Here is a 20,304-nt window from a genome sequence, read left to right as displayed (position 1 = left end):
TGAATAATGAGCACGTTTACGCTGTAGCTTTGGCCAGAAGGTTTACATAAACCTAGAATTTTAGCGTTATAATTCCGAACACAATTTTGATATTTTGTTTAACATTACGTAATTAAACTACAAAATTATATCTCAAAAGTCTACCGGAAGCCATACTAGTAGTACAGTATTTCATGTTACAATTAGAAAGTTTGCAATTACTGTATATCAGTTTTTCATTATTTATATGGAAAACTACAAAGTGGCATGCAGTTCAGTAAGTTAACGAAACAATATTCACCAGGTTTCATTCGCTTTATGAAGCAAAATTAATTGTTTCTATAGGGTGATGCAAAACTTGCGGCCATAGCTGTACCCACCATATCTCTGAAGGTGCGTCTTCGTTGCCTGTAGTAGTTATTTTAAGACCAGCTGATGTGACCTTTCGTGGTTGTATCTGATTATTGCGTTTTTATTCAGAGATATATAACTAATTCATTTCCCTGGCTTAATCACTTTGAATTAATCGACGATCTGTAGCGTCTGATCTTTATTTTCCAAGTGTTGGGAGAAAAAGCCATAGCAAAATAATTGCTTTAAAAACACCCTAACAATAACGAGCTGTACGGTAGGGTTCCGTTGTAATTATTTGCTATTAGAAAATACGAAGCTAGTAATAGCTCAATCATCCTCTTCTATAGTTTCCTTAACCTTTTGAGATGACTTTCTCCGGTTGCCTGCGGTACTGGATGGTGTGGGTTCTGCATAATGAGATTTAAATCCTTTTTTCTCTGCTTTGCCTTCATCGAGCGCTTCAGAATCAAATTCATCTGCGTCTGCTCTGGGACCCCGCCTGCTCTCATTTCGGCTGTCTGCTTTAGTTTCCCCTTTAGTGTCACCTTTCGAGGAACTTTTTGAGCAACTTCCAGAGTCTTTTTTCAGTTGTAACCAAGGGTGATCTAAAATCTCATCAATTCCAATGCGCTTAGACACGTCTGGTTGAAGCATGCGGTAGAGCAGATCCTTGCAGTCCGCTGGCACGTGTTTACCCTTCGGGAAATTCACTCGGTGTTCCTTTTGGATTCTAAGCATTTTCTTGACGTTGGAGTCATCATAAGGCATTGAGCCACACAGCATGATGAACAAAACCACACCCATACTCCAGATATCATACACTTTAGCATTGTATGGGATGCCTTGTAAAACCTCCGGGGCTGCATAGGCAGCTGAGCCACAGAACGTTTTACTGAGCGCCAGCTGGCCATCCTCGCCATAGTTACAGCGCCTGCTAAAGCCGAAATCCGAGACTTTGAGGTTGAAGTCCTTATCCAGGAGCAAGTTCTCGCACTTCAGGTCTCTGTGAACGATTTCCAAGTCATGGATGTATTTCACTGCCAGTGATAGCTGTCGAAACATCTTGCGGCAGACTTCTTCAGGCAAAGCACCCCTAAACTTAATGAACTCGAGCAGGTCCCCTTGAACCCCTAGTTCCATGATCATGTACACCTTCCCGTCCGAAGTTTCAAATATTTCGTAAGTCTTCACGATGTAGCGGTTATTCAGGACGGCGAGGATCTCCAGTTCCCGTGGAAGAAATCTCTCTAAGAAATCGGCAGGAGATCTCCTTCTGTTGATGATTTTCACAGCGACGTTGCTTTTCAGGCGGTCAGAGTACGCAGATTTGACTTTGGCGTAAGACCCCTCTCCCAGACTGATTCCCAACGTGTAGCCGCGTTTTTTCAGCACAAGGGCGTCGTCCATGGTACTGAACTCCGACTGAACTTTATTTATAGGACCACGCCTGCCATTTAATGCCAAGGTCTCTACTGTTAAAAACACGTTGTTCCATCGGAAGATTTGGTATCATGGGGATGACGTGAAAAAGAAGCATTGATGACAGTGTTACGTGTATGACGTCATAATCCATTTAATCCGCTACAAATTATGTCTTACTATATATATATATACGTTTGCTTAACGGTGCGTAAAACTAGTGTAAAAAATACACGATGGTCTAATCTGGACTCTGGATTCACACTTCGCTCCAATCTGATGAACGGCAACACGCCTTTTTATATGTAATATCAAACCTACACTCTGCTTAGGGCAATATCTTAATTCCTTAAAAAAATAAAACAAACAAACAAAAAAAAACTATTGTATAAAGCACGCATCTATTGTGGTGAACAACGCTTTTTTTGTGTAAAATATCAAATGTCATAGAGCAATCGGGCCAGGGGGTTGATACAAAGGGCACAACCAACGCTATGTACAGGACAGGCTATACTGTCAAATATATAATGTATTTATATTTGAAATCAGACATCCGAATCTCCTGAAAATCATACCCATCTACAGCGGTTGAAACCCGGGAATATAAAGCCAAAAATGCAGGTGTGGTCCTAAATATACAATGTCTCGAGCAGCTCACACAAGTTGCATGGTCTGTCTACAATCATACTTTCTGGACACTGCCTCTATGGGTTTAGCTCTTGTAATACAATGCAATAGTGGCGTGGAAGTCGCCAGGGTTAGGGTTTCTTTTCGATTAAAATCCGTCGCAGGCGCTCCAGGATCGGGAATCCTCTGGAATGGAATGCTGTCCAAAATAATACACCGCGGAAGCTCCGCCTCTCTGCTTTCAGCTGATTGGCTGAGTGGCGTGTTTGGAATTGTTGCGATGGGAGGAGGAAGCCATCTTGTTTTCTCTGAACTGCCGTCGGCGAGAGACGCTGTTCGATGGGTTATGTTTTGTATAGAAATAAATACATATTTTTAAAGCAAGTTTAGCTTTTCAAAGAGGTTACCGGGATCTCATTAGCAACGCGCACAGCAGCAGGCGGCTGCAGGTTTTGTTGGTTTATTTTATCTGTATAGGAGGGTATGATGAATGGAGGATAAATGGTGCCCAAAGCTGACAGCAGCAGTTTCGTCCTCCTCCTCTCTCTTCTTTTTGCATTGAGTCTCACGGATCCACCACGGGCAGGTAAGGGCGGTTTTAACTATACTCCGTATTCGGAGGGGGAAAAAAGTTTTTTGAGGGTGGACGTCTGTTTAGGGCACAAATTACCGAGTCTTCGGTATCAGTATGGATTGAAAATGCAATTCAGGATTGATTTAGTGAAATACTCGGGTGAGACTGTTAATCCAGGCCTGGCGTGGCCTCGCTAGTCCTCTGCACGGGTGTATTGTATTTACAGAATGCCGGGGGAGGCGACCTCTCCACAGGCTGGCCGGGGATGCCGCTGTCGTGGTTATAGTTCGCTTCCACGTTTAATGTTTCATTTGTAATTGTTTAATCTTTAGTTTTCTTGTATCGCTGCGCACTCCTAGGTAACCAGAAGCGTGGATAATGTAGCGTTATTAACTGCTATCTTTCTATCTCTATCTATCTCTATCTATAAATTTCTTCTTACAGATTCAATGGACGTTGTAGATTGCTAGTACTGTAGCAGCAATGTACGTTAAAAAGTGAAGCAGATAATTGATTGCTGTTTGCAACACGTGTCGTTTTGTATACTTAAGATCTTTTATAAATATACACATATTGAATGCACATTTTTGTCGTTGTGATTTGAAGAAAGTCTCCTTAACCTCACGATTGAACATTAATGAATTGAGATGAGGATTTAATAAACGCGGTGTTTCTCAAGAAATAACAGGTGAAAATAAACACGCATTTTATTTCACCATTTCAACGTTAAGATGACAGGTTTGATGGTACACATGTTGTCTCCAGCGTTCTTACATTCTGTCAGTCCGTGTTAGCCCGTATCATAACAAGCTAGAATAGTTTTGAAGGGAAGTTTGAAACCAGTTTGGGATGGAGTGCACACTTTTAGTTTGTAATGCAGGGGGTTGGGGAGTCCCTTAAGATATAAATCTTGTGGCTCAACCGTGCTTGCCAGGATTTCTAATTAGCGGGGCACTGGGTATGGACCTGTAATTGCAAACTCATGAAATTAGTTTACAGCACTGGCATTAATCTAATGAACTCGCTGGCCTTGTGAACCATAAGATGTGAAGATGCAGCGTGCTGCCTGGAATGCTGTGCTAGGGTATCCCTGTGCATTGAGGGAGTTGGCAGTGATTTATTTACTGTACTGAATCGGGAGCACATCCAGACCACAGTATTTAGGACCTGCTGTTCTCACACCAGCGTTATCCACTCGCAAGGCATTTTCTTGCTACACATGTAAGCAGAGACTACACTAGCCGATTGACAAAGTATTAATGGTCTCAAAGGACCTTAAATCTCATTTTAATGATTAATAATTGTGTGTGAGTTCTAAACAAAATAATCAAACCCGCAAGGGAAAGACACGTCAACACTGGTGTCTGTTGATTTTGCAAGGCCATCTATGGCTTCATACCACTTTTGTAAAAATTATGTTTGTTCAAGATTAAACACAACACATTTTATTTATTATTATTACTTAACATTCCACTGGCTGCCTCTTTTACTTGGATAGTCAAGTCCTCTATTGGTCTTGATATGTAGCCAGGAGTAAAAGCATATGTGCTTGAATAAACTCTGTCCAGTTGATAAGTTGACTCCTGTTTTTACTTCTGCTCTAACTGTCTCCTTATGTTAATGATATGTGCATACTGTCTAATACCACTCAGCCTTTCACAGCTTTTCTATTATTTATTATTATTATTATTATTATTATTATTATTATTAAGAATTGCTGATTTTCAACAGCATTGACATTAAGGTTGAAAGAAGGACACCAGCTCAAACGCTTCTCTTTTCCCAATGCTTGGAATTTGGTGCACCTTTTTCTTTCAGCAGAGCGGTTTGTTGTGTTGTCCCTATTTTCCACTGTGCTGGCATAACGTATCATTTAGTAGGATAGAAAATAATGTCGTGTTGTGGGCCCCATGTGTTTCAGGATGCCAATATATGAGTGATCAAATATGTATTGTCATTTTGCTGGCATTTCCATCTCTTGAGTTCATGGACTGACAGTGATTTCAGTGTGTGGTTATTAGAGACTGCTCTCCGATAGGTACAGTGTGTCAGTACACCCCTCCATTCGTGTGCTTCTTTTCAGTGGTCTGTGGCATTCTTATTGCAGACCAGAGGTGTTTTCATAGGGGTCACTGAGTGGCCAAAACCAGCTGACTGAGCGTAAATAATGTCTTGGGTAGCCACATGATCTCAGCAGTGTCATTGAGAGTCTACCAGCAATAGACATACGGGCTCTTATTGTCCTTTCAGTAAAGTAACTCCAAGTGAGGAGTCCTAACCTCTCTTGCTGTATTAACTGATCAGGTTTATTTGGTTTTGTCATGTTTTGCATTGTCTACTATAGGACTACAAAAGTGATCAAACCGCTTACCCAGAATTGATTTAACACAGTGAACAGTAAGAAAATAAAAGCATACATTGTAAATAGATTTCTTTTAAATTTAGAAGCATTCCTTCCATATAGCGATGTGTCCTTCATGACATGTAGATTAAAAAATTAAATTAAAATCCAAAAGTCATCTGTAGCTGTAAAAACACAGAAACAGCATGTGAGCTGCTAGCTTGTACTAATTTACTTTTTTGAAAGTTACACAAGTGAAGTTTCTCTTTAGTTTGGTTGCAAACTGTATCTAGTCACTGATATTCAAAGTGAACTCCCTAGTTTGTAATTTTGAAACCACTTTGAACAGCTGTCTCTGGGATAAGTGACAAGAGCTCTCAATCGCTCGTTATTCTTGTGTACTGTTACGCACACAGTCTTGTTTTACGGCATAATCTTGACATTATGGAGACAGGCTTCACTTTTCAATATTTTACTTTTTTGTAATTTTTTTTTTTTTTTAGTTTAATTTCTATGCAGTTCTATTTTTCCTTTTTGTTTTAGGTCCACGGCTAGCTCTGGCACGACTGTTGTCAGGTAAGCAATATTTTTCTTTTCTGTTTTAGAACAAGTGTTAAAACAGTGTAAGAGGAGTTTCTGGTACGTTTAGAATTGTTGGATAAAAGATACTAAGTGCTGTGCACTTGATTTGTTCCTGTATACACGGAACTTCAGTCTTTAGAAATAGCTTAGTAATGTTTGCATTCAGGTAACTAATGGAACTATTGGTTCAGAACAGATTGTGTGGACCTTGCTGGATAGGGTAATTTGGGTCTCATCGAAACTGCTTTTCTTCTCTTAATGAGCGGTTCTTGGACTTGCTTTGTTGTAATTGCATTTGTTTTTAATAACAAGTAAAGCAACACAATGATTCTGTTGTCTGATTAACAAGTGGCCATTGGGAAGAGACAGGATTCCACAACAGGAGCAGCCTTCTTGATTCAGGTTGGATCCTGTATATTTTAAAGCAGTGTTTCAGGTTTCAATACTGTGTATTACATTTCTAAATTAGAAAGCAAGGATAGTCATGCATTGTCCATTTTAGAATGGTGTGACAAGAAGTTTCATCATGGGTAGATTAACAGCCTCTAGCTGTGGTACACTCCACCGCATGCATACTGTATCCCCATTGCCAGGGGTAGTATACCTTACTATAGGTACACGGCATTTTTTCAGGTAAATGGACAAGAAGCATTGGTGGGAGTTGCTGTGAAACCTATGTACGGGTACTGGTTGAACTCCCGTTTTGAAATCAGTTGAATTTTTAGTCAGTTGCATTTTCAGTCTTCTTTATCTTTGCTTGCACACAATTTGTCTGCACATGCTGTCTCTCTTGATTATACTAAAACTGAGGGAGAGATGTCCTCTAGAATGTAGGGTATGCTAAGTTACTAAGTGTTGCAGTGTCTGTGCAGGAGTGTGTCTCACATTGTGAGCTATGAAGGTAATGACTGGCTGGTAGCATTGTTTCCCTGGTTCAGAGAGTGGCTTGGCAGAATCCCCTGCTGCAGTACACTCAAATTTCACGTTTTTTACAAACCTTTATCACTGAGTGGTTTTTTGTTTTGTTTTGTTTCCAATCTTGCTGAATGCAAGAAAGAGCCTGGAAGTGTATTCATGTGTAATTGCTGCAGTTTCAATTCTCAAGGTTGGTCGTTTTAGTCAAAGCTGTAGCAAGTAGCAATTAACCATGATCTGTAACCGCCATGTTGTTAATTATTGAAACATGCCAAGATTAATCATCTCTTGACTGCTGCGCATTTCAACAAGTGCTCATAGTCTGTATTTAATTGCATAATTTTTAGCTATTAAATATTTGATAAATGGCTCAAACAGATGTTCACAAAAACGCCAGTGCTATAGACCTTTTGTTAGGGTGTTGATGGAGGAGTTCAGGTTGTCCTCTTTTGTGACAATACAGAAGGGTCTTAATCCATCTGAATCAAACCTATTCACTATTGTGTCTTAAGATATACTTTGTCCACTCCTAATTTTAATGTCTCAGTGGTTGAGCTGTTTTGACAGAATATTATAATCATAACCCCTTCTTTTTTTTTTTTTTTCATAAAAACAGGCTAATTTTATATTATTACTGTTTAATTCACTGAGGTCAGAATGCACCTTTTTGAAGCACTGTTAATCACTGCTGATGTGCTGCTTGGTATGTGTTTCAGAGCTCCGGTGTAACCCTGGCCAGTTTGCCTGCCACAGTGGCACGATCCAGTGTATCCCCTTGTCCTGGCAGTGTGATGGCTGGCCAACCTGTGAAGATGAGAGTGATGAAGTGGACTGCCCCAGTAAGTGAATTTCACGGTTGTGAATTAAACTTCCACAGACACCAGTTACATTGTTGTACTTATCCCAATTGACCGTTTTTAACAAAACTGAGTGATTCTTTTTAATATAATTTTATTGCACGAGACAGTGTTGAAGGAGTTACTTTGTGTGGATAGATTCTCAAAAGCTGAATTTATAATATTAGTATATTATATAATTTCAGCCTCCAATACAAGAATTTGGTCTATAGATGCATGATTTATTATTTTTTAGAATACATTTAAATGTTTTTTTAAACCAGTATTTCCATTAACTCGCACACGTAGCTTTTACAGAGAGTAAAATTACACCATTTTGCTCTGTTCTTAACCATTATTGCTTATCTATAATTAGGACTGCAATCCTCTAACATCAGTTTGACAATATGAACCTGGATCAGACAAACTCTCCCTCTCAATTCTAGCTGTAAAAAAGAAAAATCCCATAGTTGCTGCTTCGCAAATCCAAAGAAATCTGAAGTGCGTTTACAGTTGATCCTTCAGAGGGATTAATACAACATGTGACTTTCAGAACTTAGTCAGCCTTGCAGTTCTCTGACAGACTGAAATGCGGCTGTCTTAGATTTTAAAAATTAACTTGTGGATACTTTACGTACCTAACTCAACATGTTCAGGCACCTATTCCCACCAGATTGTATTAGCTGCTTATGACTTCCCAGCTTTGCCAAATTTCAGAATACAGACTGTTGCTAAAAAGTGAATTCATTTAATGTGCATTCCTCAATTTGCTGTCAGACTTGGATGAGTTGTTAAATATTTTAAGGTAATGTCTTTTTAATAACGAGTAACCTTTTTAAAGTCCATGTTGTTAAAGCAGTACAGAGTTTGCAAGCCCACATAGTGAGCATGATTCTGCGTGGTGCCTAAAATGAAGTGCAGGCTTGTGTTTGCATTCCGTGCATGGGACGCATTTTGCTGGCAAATCATTAGTTATTTAGGATTGCAAGATTCAGACTCCTGAAGTGCCTGCTTAGAACATGCTTTATTTCTACAAAATCTTTTTATCCTTAGTCCAAACTAGCAATGCAATGACTCGGTGGTATCCTACACCAAAATACAATATCAAGAACAATTGCCTTATCGGTACAGAATGAAGTGAAACGGGATTGTTTAACAGTAGCTTTATGACAAGAACGATGGACAAGAAAAGGCAGCTTGTAAACTATGGAATTCTGGAGCTGCATTTTAAACTGGACAGTAATACAGTCTTTCTTTGTGAACTACTACCCAACAATGGCTAATCTTCATTTTCATTAGGGAACACTGTAATACTTTTTTTTTTTTTTTTTTTTTTTTTTTTTTGATGAATTGTAAGAATCTACTATGCTGGGCATTTTGTATACTGATGTCACTTGGGTATGTTTACAGTCCTATCGCACAAAAGTGAGTTGTGTCTGCGGCTCAGAATTGTATAGAGAGGATATTTATTTTAGTTCTTGATACGTTCAAAATAATGTAAAACATTGTTTGACCGATTAGTCACCTCTACTCCTTCTTTCTTAGTAATGTAGATTTTGCCGCTGTGAACGAGTCAATATAGAATCGCGAGGAAAACGATCTAGATGAAGCCCTGCTTCATGGCTGAGCTGAATCCGTTCATGACTCTCCGTTTTGATTTATTTTTGGCAGCAGCGTTGAGTTGAGTTCCAGGCATGATGAATGAGTTTTTCTCTCTCAAAGTAGTTAGGGCTTTGAATGCAAGTACAAACTACTGTTATCCCTAGGAGCATAGCAGGTGTTTGATTTCGGCAAGTCGTGTTAGTAATTTTCTTGTACTGTAATGGCATTCATCAATTCCAATCCATGAGGGAAACCAACTCCATTAAAATGAATGGTATGTCTGTGTGTTCTGTGGCAAATGAACACAGATCAGTAGTCTACAAGCATTCACAAGCAGTCATCTGTAGCTATTAAACACTCAATGGTGCTGAATTAAGAAATACTAAAACAAGTAATAAATTCAATGTCTTCCTTAGCTGAGGTGTTTGTCATTGGACCTCGGTTTTACGTCTCATCCAAAGTACAAAGCATAAACTGAATAGGGACTCCAGTGTTGTGCAGTGCTTTGCTCATTGTCTGTACTATACAGTCCTGAGTTACCTTGGCTCTTTGTCTTGGACCAGTGCCTCTACTAGCGACCCCTTGTAGACCGCATCAGGCCCTTCCAGCGTGTCGGCCAGCTTGGGGTACTGAACTATCTGACCTGCCTTTAAGACTTTCCCTTTGTGATCATAGAACACCGCACTTCACAAAACCAAGTACTGGATTAGTAAGGATTTTTAACAAGAAATGTGCTACACAAAAGGCAACCAACATGCCCACTTCATTATAATAGTTTACCCTGGTAATTGTGCAGTTTTACTAAGCTTTTCCCATGGGTATACTATATATTTAGAATAGTTTACCCTGGTTTGACATGTTGTTAATATGCTTTGCCATACCTCGCTTTTCTTTACAATGCTTACCTATGCTTCACCATGCTTTCAGTTTGCTGTACTTTCAATATGGAAAACGTTTTAAGGGCTAACACAGAAAAGAGGGCGGGCACTGCAGCTTGTGGTGTTGGTGGAGATCTCCTGTCCAGGTTCTCAGCTGGTATGGCTTTGGATTATACCTGGATGCAGAACTCATTCATAATGTAAAATTGGGCGCTGTGTCAGGTGTTATTAATCAGTCATTTAACAGATGCTTTTATGCAAAGCAACTTCGAGACTAGGGGTGTGAACTATGCATCACAACTGCTGCTGCAGGGTCACTTACAATAGGACCTTGGTTGTAGGACAGAGCACAAGGAGGTTAAGTGACTTGCTCAGGACAGAGCACAAGGAGGTTAAGTGACTTGCTCAGGCTCAGTGGTTGAGCTGGGATTGAACTGGGAACCTCCTGGTAACACGCCCCTTTCTCTAACGACTGCACCACCAAGCCTTCTGTTTTTAGTTTCTTTGATTTTTCACAGGATTGAACAGTACTACAGCACTGCTGTGCAAACAGAATCCAGCAGTTAGCCTCTGTTTCTGCACACTCCTCTTGAGAGTTTCATGATGTTCTGTAATCTCTGCAGGTATAACTGTGGATCAGAAATCCCGACATGGGAAGGAGAGCATTGATAACAGACACAACCATGGCAGATCAGGAGAGGCCCCCCATTTTCACGCTGGCAATGGAGAGAAATCTCTGCCCTTTAGCAGTAAGTGGGACTTCATCTCTTTTTATTTTTGTTTGCGCTCTACCCCCATCCACCTGTGTGTTTGTTTTTTTTTTTTTTTTTTAATATTAAAATAATTCATCCATGCCTTTTGTTTTTCAAAACTCTCTTCTAGTCGATTAGTCTTCAACTTCTATAGGGGAACCTTGATCTCGTATTCACTGAACATTGATACAAATGAAATGTATCCGCTCCAGCTCTGCAATATGCAAGATGAAAAATGAAAGCAAGCAAACAGTTGCAGTTTTAGCATCTTCCCAATAGAGGGTGCTTTTTGTCCTAGATCATGCATTACTTCCTACAACCCTGGCTGAGCCATGCTGGATTTGGGGTCTGTTATTTGTGCCATTGCAATGTGTGCAGAGAAAGTTAGACTAAACAAGCTGACCAATAACTGATGATCTGCTGTTCGGCTTCACAGATGAGTGGAGTATTTATTTTATCAAACTGTTCATTTACTGTTGTCATACTTTTGTTCTTTGGTGATTGTTTAACGGAAGGAGAGTGCAAATCTTGTGTTTTTCTTCAGGGAAGTGTCCTACAGGCTGGCATCACTATGAGGGAACGGCCAGCTGTTACAGGGTGTATTTAAACAGTGAGAACTACTGGGACGCTGTTCATACATGCCAGAGAGTCAACGGGTCCCTGGCTACCTTCACCACCGACCAGGAGCTGAGGTTCATTCTCGCACAGGAGTGGGACTTTGAGGAGAGAACTTTTGGACGCAAAGACCAGCGCAGGTCAAGATGGGCTAAGACGACAGGGCTCGGGTGCACTGTGTGCATTTCAGTATAGAGAAAAGAGAACCTGCAAGTTGCTGGTTTTGCTATCGTCTAGTGAAGAGATCTCCTAAAAGCTAATGGAAATGTAACCTTTTATTACAAAAAAAAAAAAAAAAAACATGTATTTAAGTTGTAATTTCAGTATATGGACTTAATATGGCATGACATATTTAGGAAAACTACATTTATTGCAAAGATCTAAACCTTTCATTCAGGTTGGCAGTGGGTTTTGCAGATCCTATAAAAGTCATTGCCTGCTTCTCAATATTTCAGCATGGTAACCCTGTTTTAAACTTCACATGTTCTTCCAGGTTTTGGGTTGGCTATCAGTATGTCATCACAAACCGAAGCCGCTCACTAGAAGGACGCTGGGAAGTGGCTTATAAAGGTCAGTAACTGATTTGTGTAAGTCCTCCACTTACAGTATTACTGTCCTGTCAGTCATGATATGATTAGGTTTGAGTTTTTAAAAAAAGACAAATGTTTGCAATGAAATGTACGTGTCTTCTGAATTATTATTTTTTTCATAGCAGGTTCCACAGAGGTATTTTTACCCCCAGAGAGGGTGCCTATTTTTGGGACAACAATGCCAGATCATGAAAATGTTTTATGTGCACAGCTGCAGTGGTTCCATTTACCAACAATTCGCAACTATGGGCTGCACAGTTGGTATGCCGAAAACTGCTATGAGAAATCTGCTTTCCTCTGCAAGAGAAGTAAGGGGAGGGGGGATCCACTTGTAAAACTTTCAGTGGTAGTTTTAGAAATGGTACTTCACTGTGATCTACAGCACAATATGACTGCTTAACAGAGGTCATGTGTCAAGGTCTACTGTATAGACTTTACAGTAGTCTAGTATTGTACAGTATTGCTAGTCGAGTTATTGTATTAATATTTGGTACAAAACTGTGTTCTATTATTTTATCATTACTGGTGCTGTCCACTAAAAATTAACCGTTTTGTAATCCGTTTATTAATGGTGAAATTTATAGTCCAGATTACCTACAGGTGTGTTTTTGGGGTGGCTCACCTGAACAGTCTCCTTATTTCTTGGACTCGTGTTCTGTAGTCTGAGTTTGCTGAAGGTTCACTGCTGTTCATGATTTTGTGAAGGTCTGTGTCGGGGAGTGATGTGCACCTGCAGTGACACTCCTGTTCATGATTTTGTAAACGTGGTGATTCTATTCTTTTGTTTCTGTTGCAGGCCAGACGTGTGTGGATATCAAGGATAACGTTGTGGGTGAAGGTTTCTACTTCACTCCGAAGGGCAATGACCCCTGTCTGAGCTGCACGTGTCACAAGGGCGAGCCGGAGATGTGTGTGGCGGCTCTGTGCGAGCGACCTCAGGGCTGCCAGCACTTCCGCAAAGACCCCAAAGAGTGCTGCAAGTTTACCTGCCTCGACCCAGGTAAGGAGGGTCCAGCAGGGGAAAAAACTGTGGTGCGATTGCTGCGCTCTTGAAATAAGACATTGTTGATATATTAAAAAAAAAAAAAAAAACTGCGTCTGAGTCTCTTCTGAGAAAGAGGAGAGTGTGCCACCACTAGACACTGCAATGCCTGTGCTTTTGCTGCCCTCTAGCGAGAAGGAAACCCAACTACAAACCTGATTCAGATGTTTGAAAACTGCGGAGTGTTTTTGGTGCAGCGAGGGAGCTTAAATTGATATAATTGCACTTTGCTTTGTGGGAGTGATGCAGATATGCAAGTATATTTGACACCAAGTATCCTCCATATTTCATTGAATTGCTAGATTACATTGAAATAAAACTGCATTTGTGCCAGTAATTGGAATAGTTTTCCTTAAGAGGAAAAATATGTAATTCTGCATCGTCACAGGAAGTGATCGTTCTTGTAAGTGCCATCTACAAAGAGGAGATAAACTATAGCCTAGAAACTCCAACATCGCATCGACTGCCAAAATCTGCATTTTATTGGTTTGTATCTGATACTGTTTGTAAACTGCGTCAGCTGGCCTGTCTCTCTCCTCTGGCTTAAATGCCTTGAGCTGGTATGAAATGTCAACAATCTAGCAGAAAGCAAAGTGAGGTCTAACGCTGTTTTGGTTTCGCAGATGGAAACAGTCTGTTTGACTCGATGGCCAGTGGGATGCGCCTGATCGTCAGCTGCATCTCCTCCTTCCTTATCCTTTCTCTGCTGCTGTTCATGGTGCACAGACTCCGCCAGAGACGCAGGGAGAGAATCGAGTCTCTCATCGGTGGAAACTGTAAGCATTCCACTGGCTTTCTGAAGTGTACAAAGAACAAAGGGCTCGGATTTAGGTAGCTGGGGAGAAGTTTTGATTAAATCAACTTAATGCTGTTTAATGCAAAGTTGTTTACAGTGATATGTTGACTTTATCTCTGATATGAATGCAATGTTTATAATTTTGTCTTAATCTATTTATCTGTTACTGCTGTAATAAATGTGAAATATAACAGTGCCGGTTATGTATTCAGGGATAGAAATGACTCCCATCGCATAGCAGTTAGATTCATTCCTGGTTTTACTGTGACTTTGACACACCTGAGCTTGTTACTTGTACAGCGTGGCTAATCAAGCTCTTATTAGAACCTGGAATGGGTGTAACTGCTTTGCAATTGGGTTCTTAATTGCATTACTAACATTATTTTCTTTCTTTATTTTTTCACTTCCCTTCAAACACAGTGCACCACTTCAACCTGGGTCGCAGAATGCCAGGTTTGGATTACGGACCGGATGGGTTTGGCACAGGTCTGACTCCGCTGCACCTTTCAGACGATGGCGACGGAGGGGCTTTTCACTTCCATGACCCTCCACCACCTTACACTGCCTTCAAATACCCTGATATACAGCACCCTGACGACCCCCCGCCCTCTTATGAGGCTTCCCTCAACCCAGCAACCATACTGATTGTCAGTCTAAGTACGTTCAGCAAGCTTAACACACCTGTTTCCTTTTTTCTGTTGATGTTTTATTTTCATATTCTCAGTGCCATTGTTTGATACTCTCATTTCAACTTTTATTGTTCCATGTTTAACTTATAGAAAAAAATACACAAACAAACTTTCGATTAAAACAACCCATTATCCAATCTTATCTTCATGTTTTCAGTAATTTAACACCACTGTTCAAATGGTTTTCTGCCAGCGTAAACCAGCAAACAGCATTGAATCATGTGCTTATTAATTGTTTTGTCTGTTTGCTAATTCTTTTTTGTTCTCTTTCTTTTAAATAGTTTTACAGAAAGGTTTCAATTTGAAATAGACTCCTTGTTTTGGATTTCTTGGTGGATTTGTACTTTTATTTCCTTTCTAGATGAGAACAATTCTCAGACGCATCAGAGCATTCAGCCACCTATAGAAACCAGCGACCTACACCAGGAAACGATGGAGGAAAGAGCAGAGGAAAGTTCCACTTTAGAACAGTCTTCAGAAGAACTCGAGGATTCCATCGACAGTAGTACTCTGCTAGTCCCACCAGATTCACCTACTGATGAAACTACAGCAACAGAAACTGCAGTGACAAGCTGCGACAGTAACTGTTCACTAAATACTGTAGTATGAAAAAACAAAATTAAAAGGTTATTTTGCAGTCGAATAAGTAGAGGAGCTATTTGCACACTGCTGTACAGAGAGAAGAGGAACGCTAGTCAGACGTCTTTAGTAGTGTTATGAAACACTTTGCTTCTGTGTTTCAGTTTAGCGTCACTTTTTTTTGTTATTGTCGTGTAAATACAGATTGTGAAATCCCTGCATGTTTCCATGGAGGAAACTAAAACGAGGTTCTTTAGGAAATTAGAAAACAAAAGAAATGAGGCAGCTTTTTGTTATTTCTAAAAAGAAATCATGAATTTGCATCTGAATGCAGATTATCTTGAGTAAAATGAACTTGGGACTGAACTGAAAGACTGAACTGTGGAGAAATGTGCTTAATACATACCACCCACACGGAGAGAGCTGGAAACGTTAGAAGGCTTGAGCTTTCTCTCCAGTAAAGGCAGAACAATCTTCAAAAATCTAATTGGATTTCAGAATATGTTTTTTTGTAAATGTGGGTCTCTACATTTTGGGGTTGATCTAGTGAGCTGATATGCAAATATTTAAAGTTTCTGTGTCTGGAGAAAGATGGAAATAGAAAGGATCTGTTTGGACTTTGCAGTGGTCGGATTAAAAGTTAACAGAAAGGTTGCAAGTGGGCCTTGCCAATGCACCAAGTTAATAGTATAGTGTTAATTGTATAGTAATCGGTAACATTGACTCCCCCGGAGTTCGTTTTTTTTTTTTTTTTTTTTATTGGGGTAGATGTGAGATGTACTTCCACGTTCAATACCCTTTTGTGTAGATTTGAAACAATGCTGAAAGTACATCTTGAAATTATTTTACATTGGGATTCATCTGCTTCATCTCAATGGGGAAAAAACTATGTTATAGTGTAATAATTTCTATTGGTGGTGTCTGTCTTTGTGAGCAAACGATTACCCTCCACATAAAAAGGACTTGGTGTAGTTGTTTTGTACTATGATTTAATACTGGTATATTTTTGTTCTATTAAATGCTTACAGTTTAAATAATCATGAAAGAGTATAGCTGTTGTTTTTTTTTTCCTGTGGCAGACAGTTCAAAACTAAACATTTTGCACATCACTGATGTATTGAAGTGGGTTCTGTGCATTACTAGATTATTTGGAAAAAGAAAAAGACACATGCTGAAACTTATTAAATCACAGCACTACACATCTTTACATTTTTGTATCTTAAAACTGGTCAGATTGTCCTTCATTTGTGCAAAATGTCATGTAGGGTTTTGTTTTGTTTTGGGTTTTTTGAGGGGGGGGGGGGGGGGGGGGGGGCTACATTTTATTGGCAGATGAATGGTCCGACCACTGAATTGTTTTAGATTACATTTTTTTTTTTCAGTGGTGTATAACAGGCCAAGCGGACGCTGCTTGCATTTCACATGTAGTAGCATTCAAAATAAGTGGTAAAGTGTTAACAAACCTAACCTGGCTTTTACATGCAGCATTTATACTGTTTCTGCAACTCAAAAAGACAACACCCACACAGATTAATCTGTGTGGCGCTACAAACTTCTAAATCAGAGATTCATAACTGCAATGATTTTAAACATATTTCATTCTATGCCAGTCAAAGCAGGACCAACATTGATCAAAGGGACAGGCAACCTGCTCCTGTAGGGCCATTCTGCGCTACATTTAATGATCTAAGGAAACTGCTCTGGGACCTGGTTAGTGGCCCAGTAGGGTCAATTAAACAATTTGGAACATGGTTGGAATAAGTACCTAATCTGGAGGTGTTCTGTCCCTGTTTCTGTACATAAGAAGACATAGTTGGAGTGCTTCTGTCCATGGTGAATTGCAATGCAAGGTCATGGTTTGACCTGGATTGTGTTAATAAATCCGGTATTGTAGAAATGACAAACCCCTTTCATGTTTTTTAACCATCTTGGTACTTGAGAAAATGCTTCTCTTGGTGGTCTTAATTGATCTGTAGCTTCCTAATGGAAACATAAAAACAAAAATAATAAATTTCTCCAATATCGGAACTATTTTAGTCACCTGTGTTTCTATGACTCAGAGGGCCCACATTGGCTGCACTGAATGTAACACAGTATAATATGAATTTCAATTGAAAATATCATTCAAACATCACACACATACTTACTACCTATATATACCGTGTTCACAATATTTCTGTATAATCTGGGTGTATTTTTATTTTATTGTCAATCAAGTCTGATTTTACAAAATGTTTGCTGTGGTCGCAGTAAATCGAGATACAATTAAACTGTGGCATTGTAACAAAACACGTTGCTATGAAATGATATGCTGTGTAATAATATTTGATACTGTTCATTCTGTACCTGTCATTTTTTGTTAGGTTTGTTTTCTTTTTTTCCTTCACAACACTATGAATAATGTTGTTTTTTTTTTGTTTCTTCAGTGGCTGTAACATTTCATCCAAATGCCAAATAAATTGCATCATGAAGGAGAAAGACTTCTGTCAGTTTCCAATAAAATAGGCCTGTAGCTTTAAAACAAGATTAGCTCCCCATTCTACTACTGTAGTAAGAATTGGTTTAAGCTACCCTGCATGCAGCTTGATTACATGTAGGAATTGATTGGCATGTGGAACAATGGATGCAAAGGTGAACTGACTTTGCTTAGGGTCCAACCATAAAGAGTGGGCTTTCTGACTCTAGTACATTGGAGTATTTTTCTCAAAGGTAACATTTAATAAATATTTAAACATTAACTTTCATGGGTTCATGAACACAATCAATTTCTTTGTAAGTTATTTTAAATGGAACTGGAGATAGCTGCCCACTTGGCTAGTCTGACTTCCTTAGAAACTTTCAATCCAACTGCCTTTTTGGACCTTGGCTCCATTAGTTTCTAGGATGTTTCAAGCTGTTTTGTGAAATTGTAATCTGGTTATTGCTGTCGCAACAGGCAACGAGAGATATTAATTAATAATTAATACAAAAAATGCTGTCAACAAAACATTTTTCAATATTAAGATTCTATGACAGCTTTACAAAAGCTCCCAAGCACTGAGAAGATAGTATGATTGAAAAAGGAAAGTTCTTTTAATGTGGCTAGTAAACAGCCAAGCACACTGGCCTTGACTGTCCCATCAATATGTTCTGTGCATTTAAGCTGGTGTAAACTCAGCAAAGGTTTCCCCATTGCTGCGGCTCATCACGCTTTGCAACTGGAAACATGAATGGCTCCATTGTACCAATGTGAAAGTTTCTGGAGAGAGACTGGTTGTGCTTGTGCGAGCTCTCACTGCAATACACTTTTAAAGCCGCAATTACGTTCTTTTTTCCCGGCAGTGGTTTACCAGATTATTAGAATGAATCAGACTAGAATATATCTTATTTTGTGTATGCAAAGCGTATTTCTGAACTTTTTGGTTTTTCATTGTACCCATCTGGACCAGTGGCACTCGCTAGTTGCTTTTTTTTTTTTAAATGCAGGTGGTTTGCACCATAGAAAACACACAAGCTCATGTGTGCATTCTACCTGCAACCAGTCTGCCTTGTTCACATAGAAAAGGATGCAGCAGTTGGTTGGTATTAAGGCACTTCTACAGTGGCCTGATCTCTTATGATGCAGTTTGGGACCCAGCGTTAGTCATGGTTGAGCACATTGCTCCCTTTAAATTACACAGTCGTGCCGATCTCTTCATGGTGTGCTGAAAATGTCAAGTCTCTCATTTTAACGTGTGTGTGTCAAATCCTTGAAACAAAAGCACAAGTTAAATACTGAAAGCAACACCAATATGTGACAGAACACTCCCCACAGCAAGCACTCGGAGAAGTTAAGATATGCAAGTTTGGAGTGGGCTTCTTTTAAAGTTATATACTTGACTGGATAAGCGATGAAACTGGAGAATTTAATAGTTTATTACGAATGTAATTTTGTGGGACTGCACTATTTTCTTTGATTTTATTCACAAATGAACCTGCACATTGTCTGCCATGTATTGTTAAACAGAAATGGTACACTTCATCAATAACAGTGTGTTCTTGTTAAGAGTTGCATGCCTAAGAGAAGACACTGTAGGTCTTTATTCTCATTCCCCTTGGCCCATTACTGCTCATTTTCAATGTCTCGATGGATTTATTATCAAGACCTTTCCTTTCTACCCACCGAATAAGACGAAACTGATAGAAGTTACACCCCACTATAACATTTGCTTGAACATGGCTTTAAACACATTTGCTTATAGGGAGAACAAAGCCAAGCCTGTATTATTAAAACTTGTGCATATTCAATGCAGTGCATTTGTTTTTCCCTTGGTGCAAGAACCCCCCTGTTTAGGAAATGCAATAGAAATGTCCCCTCATTTATCATTGAAATTTGGACATTCACTCTGTCAGCATGCTCTGAAGGGTTAGAAACAGACCTCTTATTCAGTCACTGCAGGCTAGATCTTGCCTGGCCGGCAGCCATGCCTTTTGTCTGAGATACAGTCATGCAAATAAAGGTGTGAATGGAGTGTCAACATCAGCAGTGATGCACAGGCTCGCCCCTGTCCTGGCTGGATCAATGAAAGCCTTTGTTTTTTTGAGAGGGGGGAGAGAAAACAGCACTGCCTGGTTGAAAAAGCAACGTGGTCATTTTTATGAAGCCTCTTTTAGACTTTTTTTTTTTTTTTCCAAGAGTTCAGGAATACTGCAGTGGTCAGACCTTTGAAGCAATTACATCATGTGGCCAGCAGATGGCACTGCATGCACTGGGAGTCTTATATCCAGCCCTGCACTATAATGTTTCTGCCCTAGTAACATTCAACGAAAGGAAACATACACCTTATACATCCAGCTGCTATGCCACCAGCTACTTTAGAATGCCTCATATTGTTTTTACTAGCTGTTGACATGTTGCATCACAATACATGCAGTACCTGTGTACCCAGGGGTCCACAATCATTTTGGTAAACTTTGCAGAGCACTTAGAATTATGTGTTTTTATGTCAACATTTTGTTGTAACTTTCCTAACCCACACTACAGGAAAAACCAAACGTGCATTTTTAAATACGCAAAGCAGATGACCTAGGGGAATAGCTGTTCACTCTTACTATATAGAGTAGAAACCATATCCGCTTTTTCCGGAGTCCCGCTGTCTCTTTTCTTCCTGCCAGC

At 39.6% G+C, this 20,304-nt stretch overlaps 2 protein-coding genes across 5 annotated transcripts; one reads left to right on the top strand and one right to left on the bottom strand.

Annotated features, from left to right (window-relative positions):
• Positions 1-5: 5 nt before the first annotated feature.
• On the bottom strand, positions 6-1,740 carry LOC121300317 (testis-specific serine/threonine-protein kinase 1-like). The gene has a single exon (XM_041228842.1). The coding sequence runs from the start codon at positions 1,738-1,740 to the stop codon at positions 661-663; it is 1,080 nt and encodes a 359-aa protein (XP_041084776.1). The 3' UTR covers positions 6-660.
• Positions 1,741-2,668: 928 nt separating this feature from the next.
• LOC121299867 (integral membrane protein DGCR2/IDD-like) lies at positions 2,669-17,644 on the top strand. Of its 4 annotated transcripts, none has more exons than XM_041228038.1 (11): positions 2,669-2,965; positions 5,838-5,870; positions 7,508-7,630; positions 10,731-10,856; positions 11,404-11,614; positions 11,968-12,044; positions 12,190-12,372; positions 12,861-13,064; positions 13,730-13,882; positions 14,323-14,559; positions 14,953-17,644. In XM_041228038.1, the coding sequence occupies exons 1-11, from the start codon at positions 2,881-2,883 to the stop codon at positions 15,198-15,200; spliced, it is 1,680 nt and encodes a 559-aa protein (XP_041083972.1). In that variant the 5' UTR covers positions 2,669-2,880; the 3' UTR covers positions 15,201-17,644. The 4 variants fall into 4 exon arrangements, with proteins under 4 accessions (XP_041083972.1, XP_041083971.1, XP_041083974.1 ...); XM_041228037.1 differs by having other exon boundaries at positions 12,187-12,372; XM_041228040.1 differs by lacking the exon at positions 5,838-5,870.
• Positions 17,645-20,304: the final 2,660 nt, after the last annotated feature.

Source organism: Polyodon spathula, chromosome 25, assembly GCF_017654505.1.
Source record: "Polyodon spathula isolate WHYD16114869_AA chromosome 25, ASM1765450v1, whole genome shotgun sequence".
NCBI lineage: Eukaryota > Metazoa > Chordata > Actinopteri > Acipenseriformes > Polyodontidae > Polyodon > Polyodon spathula.
The sequence above is the reverse complement of the archived record's forward strand: the minus strand, read 5'-3'. Positions and strand labels throughout refer to the sequence as shown.

Bases quoted from the DNA above. Each gene is read 5' to 3' on its own strand.
- LOC121300317 (XM_041228842.1), bottom strand. From the start codon at position 1,740: ATGGACGACGCCCTTGTGCTGAAAAAACGCGGCTACACGTTGGGAATC.
- LOC121299867 (XM_041228037.1), top strand. From the start codon at position 2,881: ATGGTGCCCAAAGCTGACAGCAGCAGTTTCGTCCTCCTCCTCTCTCTT. The intron at 11,615-11,967 runs GTCAAGATGGGC...ATGTTCTTCCAG, and splicing joins GGACGCAAAGACCAGCGCAG to GTTTTGGGTTGGCTATCAGT. The intron at 14,560-14,952 runs GTACGTTCAGCA...TTTCCTTTCTAG, and splicing joins CATACTGATTGTCAGTCTAA to ATGAGAACAATTCTCAGACG.